This window comes from Salvelinus alpinus, chromosome 21 (genome assembly GCF_045679555.1).
Source record: "Salvelinus alpinus chromosome 21, SLU_Salpinus.1, whole genome shotgun sequence".
NCBI lineage: Eukaryota > Metazoa > Chordata > Actinopteri > Salmoniformes > Salmonidae > Salvelinus > Salvelinus alpinus.
This window is the reverse complement of record NC_092106.1, coordinates 31,774,955-31,791,685: the sequence shown is the minus strand read 5'-3', so window position 1 is coordinate 31,791,685 and position 16,731 is coordinate 31,774,955. Positions and strand designations below refer to the sequence as shown.

General features: G+C 44.7%; 1 protein-coding gene across 4 annotated transcripts in view; it reads right to left on the bottom strand.

Annotated features, from left to right (window-relative positions):
- Positions 1-16,731, bottom strand: part of LOC139548237 (protein FAM168A-like) — a 63,772-nt gene that overhangs the window by 10,752 nt on the left and 36,289 nt on the right. For 3 of the 4 annotated variants that reach the window (XM_071357778.1, XM_071357777.1, XM_071357779.1), the window contains exons 2-4: positions 13,826-13,933; positions 13,055-13,146; positions 4,126-4,206 (exon numbers count right to left, since the gene is read on the bottom strand). In XM_071357778.1, coding sequence (XP_071213879.1) covers positions 4,126-4,206; positions 13,055-13,146; positions 13,826-13,887 — 235 coding nt within the window. In that variant the 5' untranslated portion in view covers positions 13,888-13,933. The remainder of the gene's footprint in view (positions 1-4,125; positions 4,207-13,054; positions 13,147-13,825; positions 13,934-16,731) is intronic. The other variant, XM_071357780.1, reaches the window with a different exon arrangement.

The window sequence follows — 16,731 nt, the reverse complement described above, 5'->3', positions numbered from 1 at the left end:
ACACACACACAATCACCTGAACTCTACACACACACACACACACAATCACCTGAACTCTACACACACACACACACACAATCACCTGAACTCTACACACACACACACACACAATCACCTGAACTCTACACACACACACACTGATGTCTTAGTCTAGTGGGCCTGCTGTTCCACTAACACAGTGTGTGTGGAGCATGAGGACCACTGCTAGCCCGTCTGCTGTGGACACAGACAGGGGGGACAGACAGACAAGAGCACAGACAGGGGGACAAACCCTCCCATCAGGGAAGCTGTCAGTCACTATCACTCAGACCTTCAGAATATATACTGGCCAGCGATGCCTTTCCCCTCCACCTTCTTGACCAGGGATGGGCATCTTTGAAGTGGGTGGGAGCCACAAAAATGCTGAACTCATCACCAGGGGCCACAGTTGCTCGCACGTCTGCGTGCTCACATCCATTTGGTCTGCGTGCTCACATCCATTTGGTCTGCGTGCTCACATCCATTTGGTCTGCGTACTCACATCCATTTGGTCTACGTACTCACATCCATTTGGTCTGCGTACTCACATCCATTTGGTCTGCGTACTCACATCCATTTGGTCTGCGTACTCACATCCATTTGGTCTGCGTACTCACATCCATTTGGTCTGCGTACTCACATCCATTTGGTCTACGTACTCACATCCATTTGGTCTGCGTGCTCACATCCATTTGGTCTGCGTGCTCACATCCATTTGGTCTGCGTACTCACATCCATTTGGTCTGCGTACTCACATCCATTTGGTCTGCGTGCTCACATCCATTTGGTCTACGTACTCACATCCATTTGGTCTGCGTGCTCACATCCATTTGGTATGCGTACTCACATCCATTTGGTCTGCGTACTCACATCCATTTGGTCTACGTACTCACATCCATTTGGTCTACGTACTCACATCCATTTGGTCTGCGTACTCACATCCATTTGGTCTACGTACTCACATCCATTTGGTCTACGTACTCACATCCATTTGGTCTGCGTGCTCACATCCATTTGGTATGCGTACTCACATCCATTTGGTCTGCGTACTCACATGCATTTGGTATAGGTTGGAGAGAATTGTTCGGAGTTCTTAATATGATATCTGAGTGAGACTGACTAACATAATGAATGGGGGCCCCCCAGGCCGGTAATTCGACCATGCTAAGTTCAGATAGCTGGCCGCTAGGCTAACTTAACAATCTAGAAAATGTTAGCTGACATGGGCTAATTGAGTGACTGTCAGTGACTGACGTAAGAAACTGCTGAGGCACAACCACATTTCTAAATTCCACCTCGTGTATTCTACTATTCTAACTCTCAACAGTAAATTAAGACCGCGACTGATCTGATTGACAGCTACAGCAGTAACTCTACCTCCTAGAGCTAGCTGACAGCCACAGTAGTAACTCTACCTCCTAGAGCTAGCTGACAGCTACAGCAGTAACTCTACCTCCTAGAGCTAGCTGACAGCCACAGTAGTAACTCCTCTACCTCCTAGAGCTAGCTGACAGCTACAGCAGTAACTCTACCTCCTAGAGCTAGCTGACAGCAACAGTAGTAACTCCTCTACCTCCTAGAGCTAGCTGACAGCTACAGTAGTAACTCTACCTCCTAGAGCTAGCTGACAGCTACAGCAGTAACTCTACCTCCTAGAGCTAGCTGACAGGCACAGTAGTAACTCTACCTCCTAGAGCTAGCTGACAGCCACAGTAGTAACTCCTCTACCTCCTAGAGCTAGCTGACAGCTACAGTAGTAACTACCTCCTAGAGCTAGCTGACAGCCACAGTAGTAACTCCTCTACCTCCTAGAGCTAGCTGACAGCTACAGTAGTAACTACCTCCTAGAGCTAGCTGACAGCCACAGTAGTAACTCTACCTCCTAGAGCTAGCTGACAGCTACAGTAGTAACTACCTCCTAGAGCTAGCTGACAGCTACAGTAGTAACTCCTCTACCTCCTAGAGCTAGCTGACAGCTACAGCAGTAACTCTACCTCCTAGAGCTAGCTGACAGCTACAGCAGTAACTCTGCCTCCTAGAGCTAGCGGACAGCTACAGTAGGAACTACCTCCTAGAGCTAGCTGACAGCTACAGTAGTAACTCCTCTGCCTCCTAGAGCTAACTGACACCTACAGCAGTAACTACCTCCTAGAGCTAGCTGACACCTACAGCAGTAACTCTGCCTCCTAGAGCTAGCTGACAGCTACAGTAGTAACTACCTCCTAGAGCTAGCTGACAGTTACAGTAGTAACTCCTCTACCTCCTAGAGCTAACTGACAGCTACAGCAGTAACTCTGCCTCCTAGAGCTAGCTGACACCTACAGCAGTAACTCTGCCTCCTAGAGCTAACTGACAGCTACAGCAGTAACTCTGCCTCCTAGAGCTAGCTGACAGCTACAGCAGTAACTCTGCCTCCTAGAGCTAGCTGACAGCTACAGTAACACCTCTACCTCCTAGAGCTAGCTGACAGCTACAGTAACACCTCTACCTCCTAGAGCTAGCTGACAGCTACAGTAACACCTCTACCTCCTAGAGCTAGCTGACAGCTACAGTAACACCTCTACCTCCTAGAGCTAGCTGACAGCTACAGTAGTAACGTACCTACCTCCTAGAGCTACCTCCTAGAGCTAGCTGACAGCTACAGTAGTAACTCCTCTACCTCCTAGAGCTAACTGACACCTACAGCAGTAACTACCTCCTAGAGCTAACTGACACCTACAGCAGTAACTACCTCCTAGAGCTAGCTGACAGCTACAGTAGTAACTCCTCTACCTCCTAGAGCTAACTGACAGCTACAGCAGTAACTCTGCCTCCTAGAGCTAGCTGACACCTACAGCAGTAACTACCTCCTAGAGCTAACTGACAGCTACAGCAGTAACTCTGCCTCCTAGAGCTAGCTGACAGCTACAGCAGTAACTCTGCCTCCTAGAGCTAGCTGACAGCTACAGTAGTAACTCTGCCTCCTAGAGCTAGCTGACAGCTACAGTAGTAACTCTGCCTCCTAGAGCTAGCTGACAGCTACAGTAACACCTCTACCTCCTAGAGCTAGCTGACAGCTACAGTAACACCTCTACCTCCTAGAGCTAGCTGACAGCTACAGTAACACCTCTACCTCCTAGAGCTAGCTGACAGCTACAGTAACACCTCTACCTCCTAGACTACCTGTTTGGTAGAGGTTGGGTGTGTGTTCTTACCCGGTGGGTACCCTGGACTACCTGTTTGGTAGAGGTTGGGTGTGTGTTCTTACCCGGTGGGTACCCTGGACTACCTGTTTGGTAGAGGTTGGGTGTGTGTTCTTACCCGGTGGGTACCCTGGACTACCTGTTTGGTAGAGGTTGGGTGTGTGTTCTTACCCGGTGGGTACCCTGGACTACCTGTTTGGTAGAGGTTGGGTGTGTGTTCTTACCCGGTGGGTACCCTGGACTACCTGTTTGGTAGAGGTTGGGTGTGTGTTCTTACCCGGTGGGTACCCTGGACTACCTGTTTGGTAGAGGTTGGGTGTGTGTTCTTACCCGGTGGGTACCCTGGACTACCTGTTTGGTAGAGGTTGGGTGTGTGTTCTTACCCGGTGGGTACCCTGGACTACCTGTTTGGTAGAGGTTGGGTGTGTGTTCTTACCCGGTGGGTACCCTGGACTACCTGTTTGGTAGAGGTTGGGTGTGTGTTCTTACCCGGTGGGTACCCTGGACTACCTGTTTGGTAGAGGTTGGGTGTGTGTTCTTACCCGGTGGGTACCCTGGACTACCTGTTTGGTAGAGGTTGGGTGTGTGTTCTTACCCGGTGGGTACCCTGGACTACCTGTTTGGTAGAGGTTGGGTGTGTGTTCTTACCCGGTGGGTACCCTGGACTACCTGTTTGGTAGAGGTTGGGTGTGTGTTCTTACCCGGTGGGTACCCTGGACTGCCTGTTTGGTAGAGATTGGGTGTGTGTTCTTACCCGGTGGGTACCCTGGACTACCTGTTTGGTAGAGGTTGGGTGTGTGTTCTTACCCGGTGGGTACCCTGGACTACCTGTTTGGTAGAGGTTGGGTGTGTGTGTGTGTTCTTACCCGGTGGGTACCCTGGACTGCCTGTTTGGTAGAGGTTGGGTGTGTAGGTGTGTTCTTACCTGGTGGGTACCCTGGACTGCCTGTTTGGTAGAGGTTGGGTGTGTAGGTGGGAGCAGCAGTGGGGTAACCTCCTGGGTAGCCTACAGACACAGGACAAGAGAGAGTCTTAAGGCGTCCGCATGCTTCCCATCTGAAACAGTTTGTGCAAATATTTTGAAAATGTTTGTTTGTTTTGGTCTCCGGCAAGTTTTTTTCCGGCTGTTTGTGCACAAGCCAAAGTTCGGTAGCCGAAGTCCACGCCCTTTTGTCGATGATTGGTCACCAGTAGGGATTCTTCAATTAAGTGTTTGTTGTCAGTCAACGAGAGACAACACATTTTTATACTTGAAAAATACATCACCAAACACCTTAGATGTAAAATCTTGCGATTAAAACCTCCCCAGCAAAAAACGTCAAAAATTAATGACATATTTCTTGATTTATCTTAGAATGAATCTGACTATTTTGAGGACGTCCTCCTGGTTATGTTGTCGGTACGGCGTCTCAAGGAGGGACAAACAGTATTAGTACCCTTTTCTTCTTGTTTTTCAAGGGAACATATTTTAAGGGAGTATGAGAGCACAGACGTTCACTTGGCCTAGAAGACTTCTGCTAGGAGCAAACCCAACCTATGTATGTTGACGCCTTGAGAGAGCGAGAGACGCCAGTAGGTAGAGAATGGGTAGTTACTGAGCAGGATGTGCACAGATGGTGATCATTACACATTGTCTGTCTCAATAACACACACTCGGATGAACGCAACACACAGACACTGGCATTCAACACACTCTGGGGTGAATGTACAATTGTAAACGTTGACATAGGAATAGATGCCTACAAAGGAACCCCTTAACCTAGGACACACAGCTATGACCTGTAGGGAGGGTTGTGTGTGTATATAAGGCCTATATCTCGGTCTTAATGTATGTATGCATATGGCTCTAAAACACAGCAGGAGGGAGAGCGTTCATGCTGAGTTAACACCTGTGTCGGTCTCTGTGTGTGTGTGTGTGTGTGTGTGTGTGTGTGTGTGTAGACAGAACATAGTGCCTGTGTCACAAAGAAAAGAAAAGGAGAGCCGCACACACTAGGAGCTCAGACGCAATAATTGAATAACCTAATATCCAGCTGTCTTCATCTGGGCATTATACCCTGATGAAGACAGCTTGTCTGTCGGAACGTTGGATATTAGGTTATTCAACTATTGCATCTGAGCTCCTAGAGTGTGCGGCTCTCCTTTAATTTGTCAAGTGTTCTACTCCGCTACCCAGCACTTCGCCTGAACAGGTGTGCCTCCAGATTAGCCTGTGATTTATTTTGCCTCCAGATTAGCCCGTGTCACAAAGAACACACTGCAAAGTGCACAAACACATGCAGATAGTATCCTGATGTTTTGTTCAGCAGTCTGCAGCAGGTTGAATAGTGTCGGTTGTAACTGTTCATTACACACACAAACACATATGGTTAACACACCGTCTGGTCCCAGTTGTCTGGTTGTGTGAAACACCTAAGCGGAGACAGCTAATTGTCTCACCAATTAGCAGACATTACAACCCCCCACTCTAACCACTAACGAGACACTGTGTCGGAGGAGGGTGAGAAATGAGAGGGGGAAGGAGAGGGAACGATGAATAAGAGAGTGTAAATGAAGGAAGTAGACACGGAAGAACAGGAAGAGAGGAAGAGGATATATAGTATGTACACTATATATACACAGAGGTAGGTGGACACCCCTTCAAATTAGTGGATTCGGTTGTTTCAGCCACCTGTTGCTGACAGGTGTATAAAATCAAGCACACAGCCATGCAATATCCACAAACAAACATTGGCAGTAGAATGGCCTTACTGAAGAGCTCAGTGGCTTTCAACGTGGCACCGTCATGGGATGCCACCTTTCCAACAAGTCAGTTCGTCACATTTCTGCCCTGCTAGAGCTGCCTCGGTCAACTGTAAGTGCTGTTATTGTGAAGTGGAAACGTCTAGGAGCAACAACGGCTCAGCCGCAAAGTGGTAGGCCACACAAGCCCACAGAACGGGACCGCCGAGTGCTGAAGATCGTCCTTGGTTGCAGCACTCACTACCGAGTTCCAAACTGCCTCTGGAAGCAACGTCAGCACAATAACTGTTCGTTGTGCGCTTCATGAAATGGATTTCCATGGCCGAGCAACCACACACAAGCCTAATGCCAAGCGTCGGCTGGAGTGGTGTAAAGCTCGCTGCCATTGGACTCTGGAGCAGTGGAAACGCGTTCTCTGGAGTGATGAATCACGCCTCACCCTCTGGCAGTCCGACGGATGAATCTGGGTTTGGCGGAAGCTATCTGCCCCAATGCATAGTGCCCCAATGCATAGTGTCAACTGTGAAGTTTGATGGAGGAGGAATAATGGTCTGGGGATGTTTTCATGGTTTGGGCCTCTTAGTTCCAGTGAAAGGAAATTGTAGTCTTAATGCAAAACACCAGTCTCAACGGCAACAGTGAAGAGGCGACTCTGGGATGCTGGCCTTCTAGGCAGAGTTGCAAAGAAAAAGCCATATCTCAGACTGGCCAATAAAAATAAAAGATTAAGATGGGCAAATGAACACAGACACTGGACAGAGGAACTCTGCCTAGAAGGCCAGCATCCCGGTGTCGCCTCTTCACTGTTGACGTAGAGACTGGTGTTTTCCGGGTACTATATAATGAAGGTGCCAGTTGAGGACTTGTGAGGCGTCTGTTTCTCAAACTCCTTCTATTCTGGTTAGAGCCAGTTTGCGCTGTTCTGTGAATGGAGTAGTACACAGCATTATACGAGATATTCAGTTTCTTGGCAATTTCTCGCATGGAATAGCCTTAATTTCTCCGAACAAGAATAGACTGACGAGTTTCAGAAGAAAGATCTTTGTTTCTGGCCATTTTGAGCCTGTAATCGAACCCACAAATGCTGATGCTCCAGATACTCAACTAGTCTAAATGCCAGTTTTATTGCTTCTTTAATCAGAACAACAGTTTTTAGCTGTGCTAGCATAATTGCAAAAGGGTTTTCTAATGATCAATTATCCTTTTAAAAAGATAAACTTGGATTAGCTAGCACAACGTGCCATTGGAACACAGGAGTGATGGTTGCTGATAATGGGCCTATGTACGCCTATGCAGATATTCCATTCAAAATCAGCCGTTTCCAGCTACAATAGTCATTTACAACATTAACAATGTCTACACTGTATTTCTGATCAATTTGATGTTATTTTAATAGACAAAAAATTATATTTTCTTTCAAAAACAAGGACATTTCTAAGTGACCCCAAACTTTTGAACGGTAGTGTACAGTACCAGTCAAACGTTTGGACACACAAGGGTTTTTCTTAATTTGGACTATTTTCGACATTGTAAAATAATAGTGAAGACATCAAAACTATGAAATAACACATATGGAATCATGTAGTAACCAAAAAAGTGCGGTCCAACTCATCCCAAACCATCTGAATTGGGTTGAGATCAGGTGATTGTGGAGGCCAGGTCATCTGATGCAGCACTCCATCACTCTCCTTCTTGGTCAAATAGCCCTTACACAGCCTGGGGGTGTGTGTTGGGTCATTGTCTTGTTGAAAAACAAATTATTGTCCCACTAAGTGCAAACCAGATGGGATGGCATATCGCTGCAGAATGCTGACATATACAGTGGGGAGAACAAGTATTTGATACACTGCCAATTTTGCAGGTTTTCCTACTTACAAAACATGTAGAGGTCTGTAATTTTTATCATAGGTACACTTCAACTGTGAGAGATGGAATCTAAAACAAAAATCCAGAAAATCACATTGTATGATTTTTAAGTAATTAATTTGCATTTTATTGCATGACATAAGTATTTGATACATCCGAAAAGCAGAACTTAATATTTGGTACAGAAGCCTTTGTTTGCAATTACAGAGATCATACGTTTCCTGTAGTTCTTGACCAGGTTTGCACACACTGCAGCAGGGATTTTGGCCCACTCCTCCATACAGATCTTCTCCAGATCCTTCAGGTTTCGGGGCTGTCGCTGGGCAATACGGACTTTCAGCTCCCTCCAAAGATTTTCTATTGGGTTCAGGTCTGGAGACTGGCTAGGCCACTCCAGGACCTTGAGATGCTTCTTACGGAGCCACTCCTTAGTTGCCCTGGCTGTGTGTTTCGGGTTGTTGTCATGCTGGAAGACCCAGCCACGACCCATCTTCAATGCTTTTACTGAGGGAAAGAGGTTGTTGGCCAAGATCTCGCGATACATGGCCCCATCCATCCTCCCCTCAATACGGTGCAGTCGTCCTGTCCCCTTTGCAGAAAAGCATCCCCAAAGAATGATGTTTCCACGTCCAGGCTTCACGGTTGGGATGGTGTTCTTGGGGTTGTACTCATCCTTCTTCTTCCTCCAAACACGGCGAGTGGAGTTTAGACCAAAAAGCTCTATTTTTGTCTCATCAGACCACATGACCTTCTCCCATTCCTCCTCTGGATCATCCAGATGGTCATTGGCAATTTTCAGACGGGCCTGGACATGCGCTGGCTTGAGCAGGGGGACCTTGCGTGCACTGCAGGATTTTAATCTATGACGGCGTAGTGTGTTACTAATGGTTTACTTTGAGACTGTGGTCCCAGCTCTCTTCAGGTCATTGACCAGGTCCTGCCGTGTAGTTCTGGGCTAATCCCTCACCTTCCTCATGATCATTGATGCCCCACGAGGTGAGATCTTGCATGGAGCCCCAGACCGAGCGTGATTGACCGTCATCTTGAACTTCTTCCATTTTCTAATAATTGCGCCAACAGTTGTTGCCTTCTCACCAAGCTGCTTGCCTATTGTCCTGTAGCCCATCCCAGCCTTGTGCAGGTCTACAATTTTATCCCTGATGTCCTTACACAGCTCTCTGGTCTTGGCCATTGTGGAGAGGTTGGAGTCTGTTTGATTGAGTGTGTGGACAGGTGTCTTTTATACAGGTAATGAGTTCAAACAGGTGCAGTTAATACAGGTAATGAGTGGAGAACAGGAGGGCTTCTTAAAGAAAAACTAACAGGTCTGTGAGAGCCGGAATTCTTACTGGTTGGTAGGTGATCAAATACTTATGTCATGCAATAAAATGCAAATTAATTACTTAAAAATCATACAATGTGATTTTCTGGATTTTTGTTTTAGATTCCGTCTCTCACAGTTGAAGTGTACCTATGATAAAAATTACAGACCTCTACATGTTTTGTAAGTAGGAAAACCTGCAAAATTGGCAGTGTATCAAATACTTGTTCTCCCCACTGTATGTCTGGAATCTAAATAAATCACTGACAACTCTTCCTCCGTGCTTCACGGTGGGAACCACACTTACGGAAATCATACGCTCACCTACTCTGTGTCTCACAAAGACACGGCGGTTGGAACCAAAAATTTCAAATTTGGACTCGTCAGACCAAAGGACAGTTTCCCACAGGTCTAATGTCCATTGATCATGTTTCTTGTCCCAAGCAAGTCTGTTCTTCTTATTGGTGTCCTTTAGTAGTGGTTTCTTTGCAGCAATTCGACCATGAAGTCTAAGGACCCTGGGACTAAACACCTCCCTCTGCAACTGGATCCTGGACTTCCTGACGGGCCGCCCCCAGGTGGTAAGGGTAGATAATAGAGGTCGACCGATTAATCGGAATGGCCGATTAATTAGGACCGATTTAAAGTTTTAATAACAATCGGAAATTGGTATTTTGGACACTGATTTGGCCGTTTTTTATTTATTTTTATTTTTCACCTTTATTTAACTAGGCAAGTCAGTTAAGAACACATTCTTATTTTCAATGACGGCCTAGGAACGGTGGGTTAACTGCCTTGTTCAGGGGCAGAACGACAGATTTTTACCTTGTCAGCTCGGGGATTCAATCTTGCAACCTTACTAGTCCAACGCTCTAACCACCTGCCTTACATTGCACTCCATGAAGAGCCTGCCTGTTACGCGAATGTAGTAAGAAGCCAAGGTAAGATGCTAGCTAGCATTAAACTTATCTTATAAAAAACAATCAATCAATCATAATCACTAGTTAACTACACATGGTTGATGATATTACTAGTTTATCTAGAGTGTCCTGCGTTGCATATAATCGATGCGGTGCGCATTCGCGAAAAAGAACTGTCGTTGCTTCAACGTGTACCTAACTATAAACATCAATCAATCAAGCCTTTCTTAAAATCAATACACAAGTATATATTTTTAAACCTGCATATTTAGTTAATATTGCCTGGTAACATGAATTTATTTTAGCTAGGTAAATTGTGTCACTTCTCTTGCAACAGAGTCAGGGTATATGCAGCAGTTTGGGCCGCCTGGCTCGTTGCGAACTGTGTGAAGACTATTTCTTCCTAACAAAGACAGCCAACTTCGCCAAATGGGGGATGATTTAATAAAAGCGCATTTGCGAAAAAAGCACAATCGTTGCACGAATGTTCTTAACCATAAACATCAATGCCTTTCTTAAAATTAATGCACATAAGTAAACCTGCAGATTTAGCTAAAAGAAATCCAGGTTAGCAGGCAATATTAACCAGGTGAAATTGTGTCACTTCTCTTGCGCTCATTGCACGCAGAGTCAGGGTATATGCAAAAGTTTGGGCCGCCTGGCTCGTTGCGAACAAATTTGCCAGATTTTTACGTAATTATGACATAACATTGATGGTTGTGCAATGTAACAGGAATATTTAGACTTATGGATGCCACCCGTTCGATAAAATACAGAACGGTTCCGTATTTCACTGAAAGAATAAACGTTTTGTTTTCGAAATTATAGTTTCCGGATTCAACCATATTAATGACCAAAGGCTCATATTTCTGTGTGTTTATTATGTTATAATTAAGTCTATGATTTGATATTTGATAGAGCAGTCTGACTGAGCGGTGGTAGGCAGCAGCAGGCTCGTAAGCATTCATTCAAACAGCACTTTCCTGCGTTTGCCAGCAGCTCTTCGCAATGCTTCAAGTATTGAGCTGTTTATGACTTCAAGTCTATCAACTCCCGAGATTAGGCTGGTGGAACCGATGTGAAATGGCTAGCTAGTTAGCGGGGTGCGCACTAATAGCGTTTCAAACGTCACTCGCTCTGAGACTTGGAGTGGTTATTCCCCTTGTTCTGCATGGGTAACGCTGCTTCGAGGGTGGCTGTTGTCGATGTGTTCCTCGTTCGAGCCCAGGTAGGAGCGAGGAGAGGGACGGAAGCTATACTGTTACACTTGCAATACTAAAGTGCCTATAAGAACATCCAATAGTCAAAGGTATATGAAATACAAATCGTATAGAGAGAAATAGTCCTATAATTCCTATAATAACTACAACCTAAAACTTCTTACCTGGGAATATTGAAGACTCATGTTAAAAGGAACCACCAGCTTTCATATGTTCTCATGTTCTGAGCAAGGAACTTAAACGTTAGCTTTTTTACATGGCACATATTGCACTTTTACTTTCTTCTCCAACACCTTGTTTTTGCATTATTTAAACCAAATTGAACATGTTTCATTATTTATTTGAGGCTAAATTGATTTTATTGATGTATTATATTAGGTTAAAATAAGTGTTCATTCAGTATTGTTGTAATTGTCATTATTACAAATAAACAATAATTTCCCCCCTCTCTTCTATGCTGCTGCTACTCTCTGTTATTATCTATGCATGGTCACTTTAATAACTCTACCTAAATGTACATGTTACCTCAATTACGTCGACACCAGTGCCCCAGCACATTGACTCTGTACCGGTACCCCCTGTATATAGCCTCGCTATTGTTATTTTACTGCTGCTCTTTAATTATTTGTTACTTTTATTTCTTACTTTTTTAAGGTATTTTCTTAAAACTGCATTGTTGGTTAAGGGCTTGTAAGTAAGTATTTCACTGTAAGGTTTACACCTGTTGTATTCGGCGCATGTGACAAATCAAATTTGATTTGATTCACAGTCTCCTCTGAACAGTTGATGTTGAGATGTGTCTGTTACTTGAACTCTGTGAAGTATTTATTTGGGCTGCAATTTCTGAGGCTGGTAACTCTAATGAACTTATCCTCTGCAGGAGAGGTAACTCTGGGTCTTCCTTTCCTGTGGCGGTCCTCATGAGAGACAGTTTCATCATAGCGCTTGATGGTTTTTGCGACTGTACTTGAAGAAACTTTTAAAGTTCTTGAAATTGTCCGGATTACTACTTTGAAGAATATCAAATATATTTTGATTTGTTTAGAACTTTTTGGGTTACTACATGATATGTATTATTTCATAGTTTTGATGTCTTCACTATTATTCTACAATGAAGAAAATAGTAAAAATAAAGAAAAACCCTGGAATGAGTAGGTGTGTCCAAACGTTTGACTGGTACTGTATATATATATTATTTAAAATGTAACTAGGCAAGTCAGCTAAGAACAAATTCTTATTTACAATGAAGGCCTACCCCGGGCCAAACCAGGACGACGCTGGGTCAATTGTGCGCCGCCCTTTGGGACTCCCAATCACGTCCGGATGTGATACAGCCTGGAATCGAACCAGGGACTGTAGTGACGCCTCTTGCACTGAGATGCAGTTCAGTGGCACAAAACAATCTTCAGAGGTTTCGTGTCGGCATTTAAAAAGCTATAGTGTCCCGTACAGACAAACAAACAAGCCGTAGCCTACGCGCTTTCAAGGGTAACTGGCCAGGGTAGATAGAACTTCCTTGTAAGGCCCTAGTGGTCATACATACGCAACAGGACCAATATTCTTATCGTTTTAACAGAAAGACCATAATAAATGGCAGTTTAAAAGTTAAGCAAAATGGGGCATTTGCCACATTCCTAGTAAGGATCCAGCATGGCACATCTTAGACCAGACAGATCTGTTTCCTTCTGCCATTTCTGTCCACCGTTAGCTAGCCCAATCACGTCAGTTTGATTAGAGGGTGTTGATTGGTGTATGGGAGCAAGGTAATGCATGTGTGTGTCTCACCTGTGTAGGCCATGTTCTTGGGGTTACCGTAGGGAGCTCCAGGCTGAACAGGACTGTAGACAGGATTCATACTGCTGGATAATCTGTTCTTACTGGGGGGGGGGGGGGAGAGGGGGAAGGGGTAGGGAGGGAGAGGGGGGGATAGGGGGAGAGAGACAGGGGACAGGGAAGGGGGGAGAGGACATATTAGAGCGTATAGAAGGAAAAGACAACAGGACAAGCACAGTCTCTTTCTCACACAATCTTCATTGATAGAGAGGAGAAGAACAGAGTGAATCATACAGTTTATAACACCTCGTCATAATGTGTGTACTTACCTCTTTCTACTAGGTAGGTCTTACTGGTGTGTGTGTGTCTGGTTGGTAGGTGTCCATACCTCGTGTGTGTGTGTGTACTTACCTCTTTCTACTATGTAGGTCTTACTGGTGTGTGTGTGTGTGTGTGTGTGTGTGTGTGTGTGTGTGTGTGTGTGTGTGTGTGTGTGTGTGTGTGTGTGTGTCTGGTTGGTAGGTGTCCATACCTTGTGTGTGTGTGTTTTACCTCTCGAACATGTCTGGTGTGTGTGTGTGTGTGTGTGTGTGTGTGTGTGTGTGTGTGTGTGTGTGTGTGTGTGTTTTTTACCTCTCGTACATGTCTGGTGTGTGTGTGTGTGTTTTACCTCTCGTACATGTCTGGTGTGTGTGTGTGTGTGTGTTTTACCTCTCGTACATGTCTGGTGTGTGTGCGTGTGTGTTTTTTACCTCTCGTACATGTCTGGTGTGTGTGTCGTACCTCTTGTGCGTGTCTGGTTGGTACATGAAACTGTATTTGTCAGTGGGGTGCCCGCTCGCCATTCTCGCTGTATGCAAATGAGGAAGAGGTGGGAGTGGATATGCAAATCTGAAATTAAAACAGCGACAGAACATGATTATAATGAACACAGCAAAGTAAACACATCAATCACAGTCATGGTAGAGGTACGTGTTTGTTTATGTTGAGGTGTATGTGAGAGAGAAAGAGAGAGAGAGAAACAGAGAGAGAAACAGAGAGAGAGAGAAACAGAGAGAGAGCAACAGAGAGAGATACAGAGAGAGAGAGAGAGATACAGAGAGAGAGATGCATGTTCATGCTTGTATGTGGTAGGAATGGTTGTCTTAATTGATGCGTGTGTACGTACACTTGAGTGTACAAAACATTAGGAACACCTGCTCTTCCAAGTCATAGACTGACCAGGTGAAATCTATGATCACTTATTGATGTCACTTGTTAAATCCACTTCAATCAGTGTAGATGAAGGGGAGGAGACGGTTAAAGAAGGGGTTTTAAGCCTCGAGACAAGTGAGACATGGATTGTGTCTGTGTGTCATTCAGAGGGTTAATGGGCAAGACAAAAGATTTAAGTGCCTTTGTACGGGGTATGGAATTAGGTGCCAGGCGCACCGGTTGTGTCAAGACCTGCAACGCTGCTGGGTTTTTCACGCTCAACACTTTCCTGTCTGTATCAAGAAGGGTCCCCCACCAAAAGAACATCTAGCCAACTTGACACAAGTGTGGGAATCATTGGAGTCAACATGGGCCAGCATCCCTGTGGAACACATTCGACACCTTGTAGAGTCCACGCCCCGACAAATAGAGGCTGTTCTGAGGGCAAAAGGGGGTGCAGCTCAATATTAGGAAGGTGTTTTTAATGTTTTGTACACGTGTGTGTGTGTGTGTGTGTGTGTATGTATATATATCCATGCAATGCACAGGAGGCAGCAAAGCAAACACACCACCAGCCGGTGAGAAGGCACAAAAACACAGAGAGAGACAAAGAGAAACAGAGAGAGACAGACAGAGAGAAACAGACAGAAGGAGAGAGAATATAGGGGTTTGCCAAATCATCCACCAAGCAATGGATCAATACACAGATGAGCTAATCAAAGCAAATGTGTTGCGAGTCAAGTGTGTGTGTGTGTGCGCCTGTCAGTCAGTGTGGTGCTTTGTGTGTGCCCATCTGTATTTTACTGCATTGTGTAGACTGTGTAAATGTTATTTAGTGTTGAGTTATTGTGTGTGTTGTGTGCTATTCTGCTGTGTGTGTGTTGTTCCACTCTGTGTCTGATTAATCAGGCCTTGACAGGATCACATTGTGGTGCTGATAGAAAATGAAGGTGCCCCGAGTGCTCTACATCCCTCCCTCCATGTCTCTCCCTCCCTCCCTCCCTCCATGTCTCTCTCTCCCTCCCTCCATGTCTCTCCCTCCCTCCCTCCATCTCTCCCTCCCTCCCTCCATGTCTCTCCCTCCCTCCCTCCATGTCTCTCCCTCCCTCCCCCCATGTCTCTCTCTCCCTCCCTCCATGTCTCTCTCTCCCTCCCTCCATGTCCCTCCCTCCCTCCACATTTAAATCCTACCATTCACACGTAACATCTACCATTCACACCTAAATCCTACCATTCATACCTAAATCCTACCATTCATACCTAAATCCTACCAGTCACACTTAAATCCTACCAGTCACACTTAAATCCTACCAGTCACACTTAAATCCTACCAGTCACACTTAAATCCTACCATACCGTAATAGATGAGCAGACCACCTTGTTAAGGAATGTGATTGCTTTTCTGAAAATTGCTTGTAAAGTTTGTTTTTATTACGTTGTATTTGTCTAGTAAATGTTTTACAATTTGTGTACATGCAGGGTTTCCATTAGCCAGACAATTTTCAGAGAAGAAAAAAAATGTCTTGAATAATGTTATTTTTCCTAGTAATTGATGCAAATACCAGTTGATATAAATACATTTGACCGGTCACTCTTATCGGTCTACGGGTTAATTTGCATAATTTGTGTAATTAGATTGCCGCGTGTATATATTCTTTAAGTATCATATTTATCACATGTGCATATCATACAGATACAGAGCCTTGGAGTGGGCATCTGCCAGACAGTGGTTTTAAGCCCAATCATTGGGCAACAATTCCAAATGCAATCGTGTGTTAAAAATAGTTTTTTGGCTACGATTAAAAATACCTATTCTTTTTTATTTCTCAACTTGTAATTGAAGAGTGCTTCACATTCACCATTAAAATGCAGTCAACAGAAGACCGGCTTCATCAGCGAGTCACACACCACTTTGCAATGAGCTGGAGGCAGTATACATTTTGAAAACATACAGTAACTTAACGTTTTAATACATATTATGAGGCATGTTTTACCTTGCTTCAAAATAAACTAGCCAAAATCAAACCATATCCGTGGAGGCAATTGTTTTATAAAAGACTTTCAGATGCCATTGATACCAGCAGCCTATTGTTTTATAAAAGACTTCCATATGCCATTGATACCAGCAGCCTATTGTTTTATAAAAGACTTCCATATGCCATTGACACCAGCAGCCTATTGTTTTATAAAGACTTCCAGATGCCATTGACACCAGCAGCCTATTGTTTTATAAAGACTTCCAGATGCCATTGACACCAGCAGCCTATTGTTTTATAAAGACTTCCACATGCCATTGATACCAGCAGCCTATTGTTTTATAGAGACTTCCACATGCCATTGATACCAGCAGCCTATTGTTTTATAGAGACTTCCATATGCCATTGACACCAGCAGCCTATTGTTTTATAAAGACTTCCAGATGCCATTGATACCAGCAGCCTATTGTTTTATAAAGACTTCCATATGCCATTGATACCAGCAGCCTATTGTTTTAT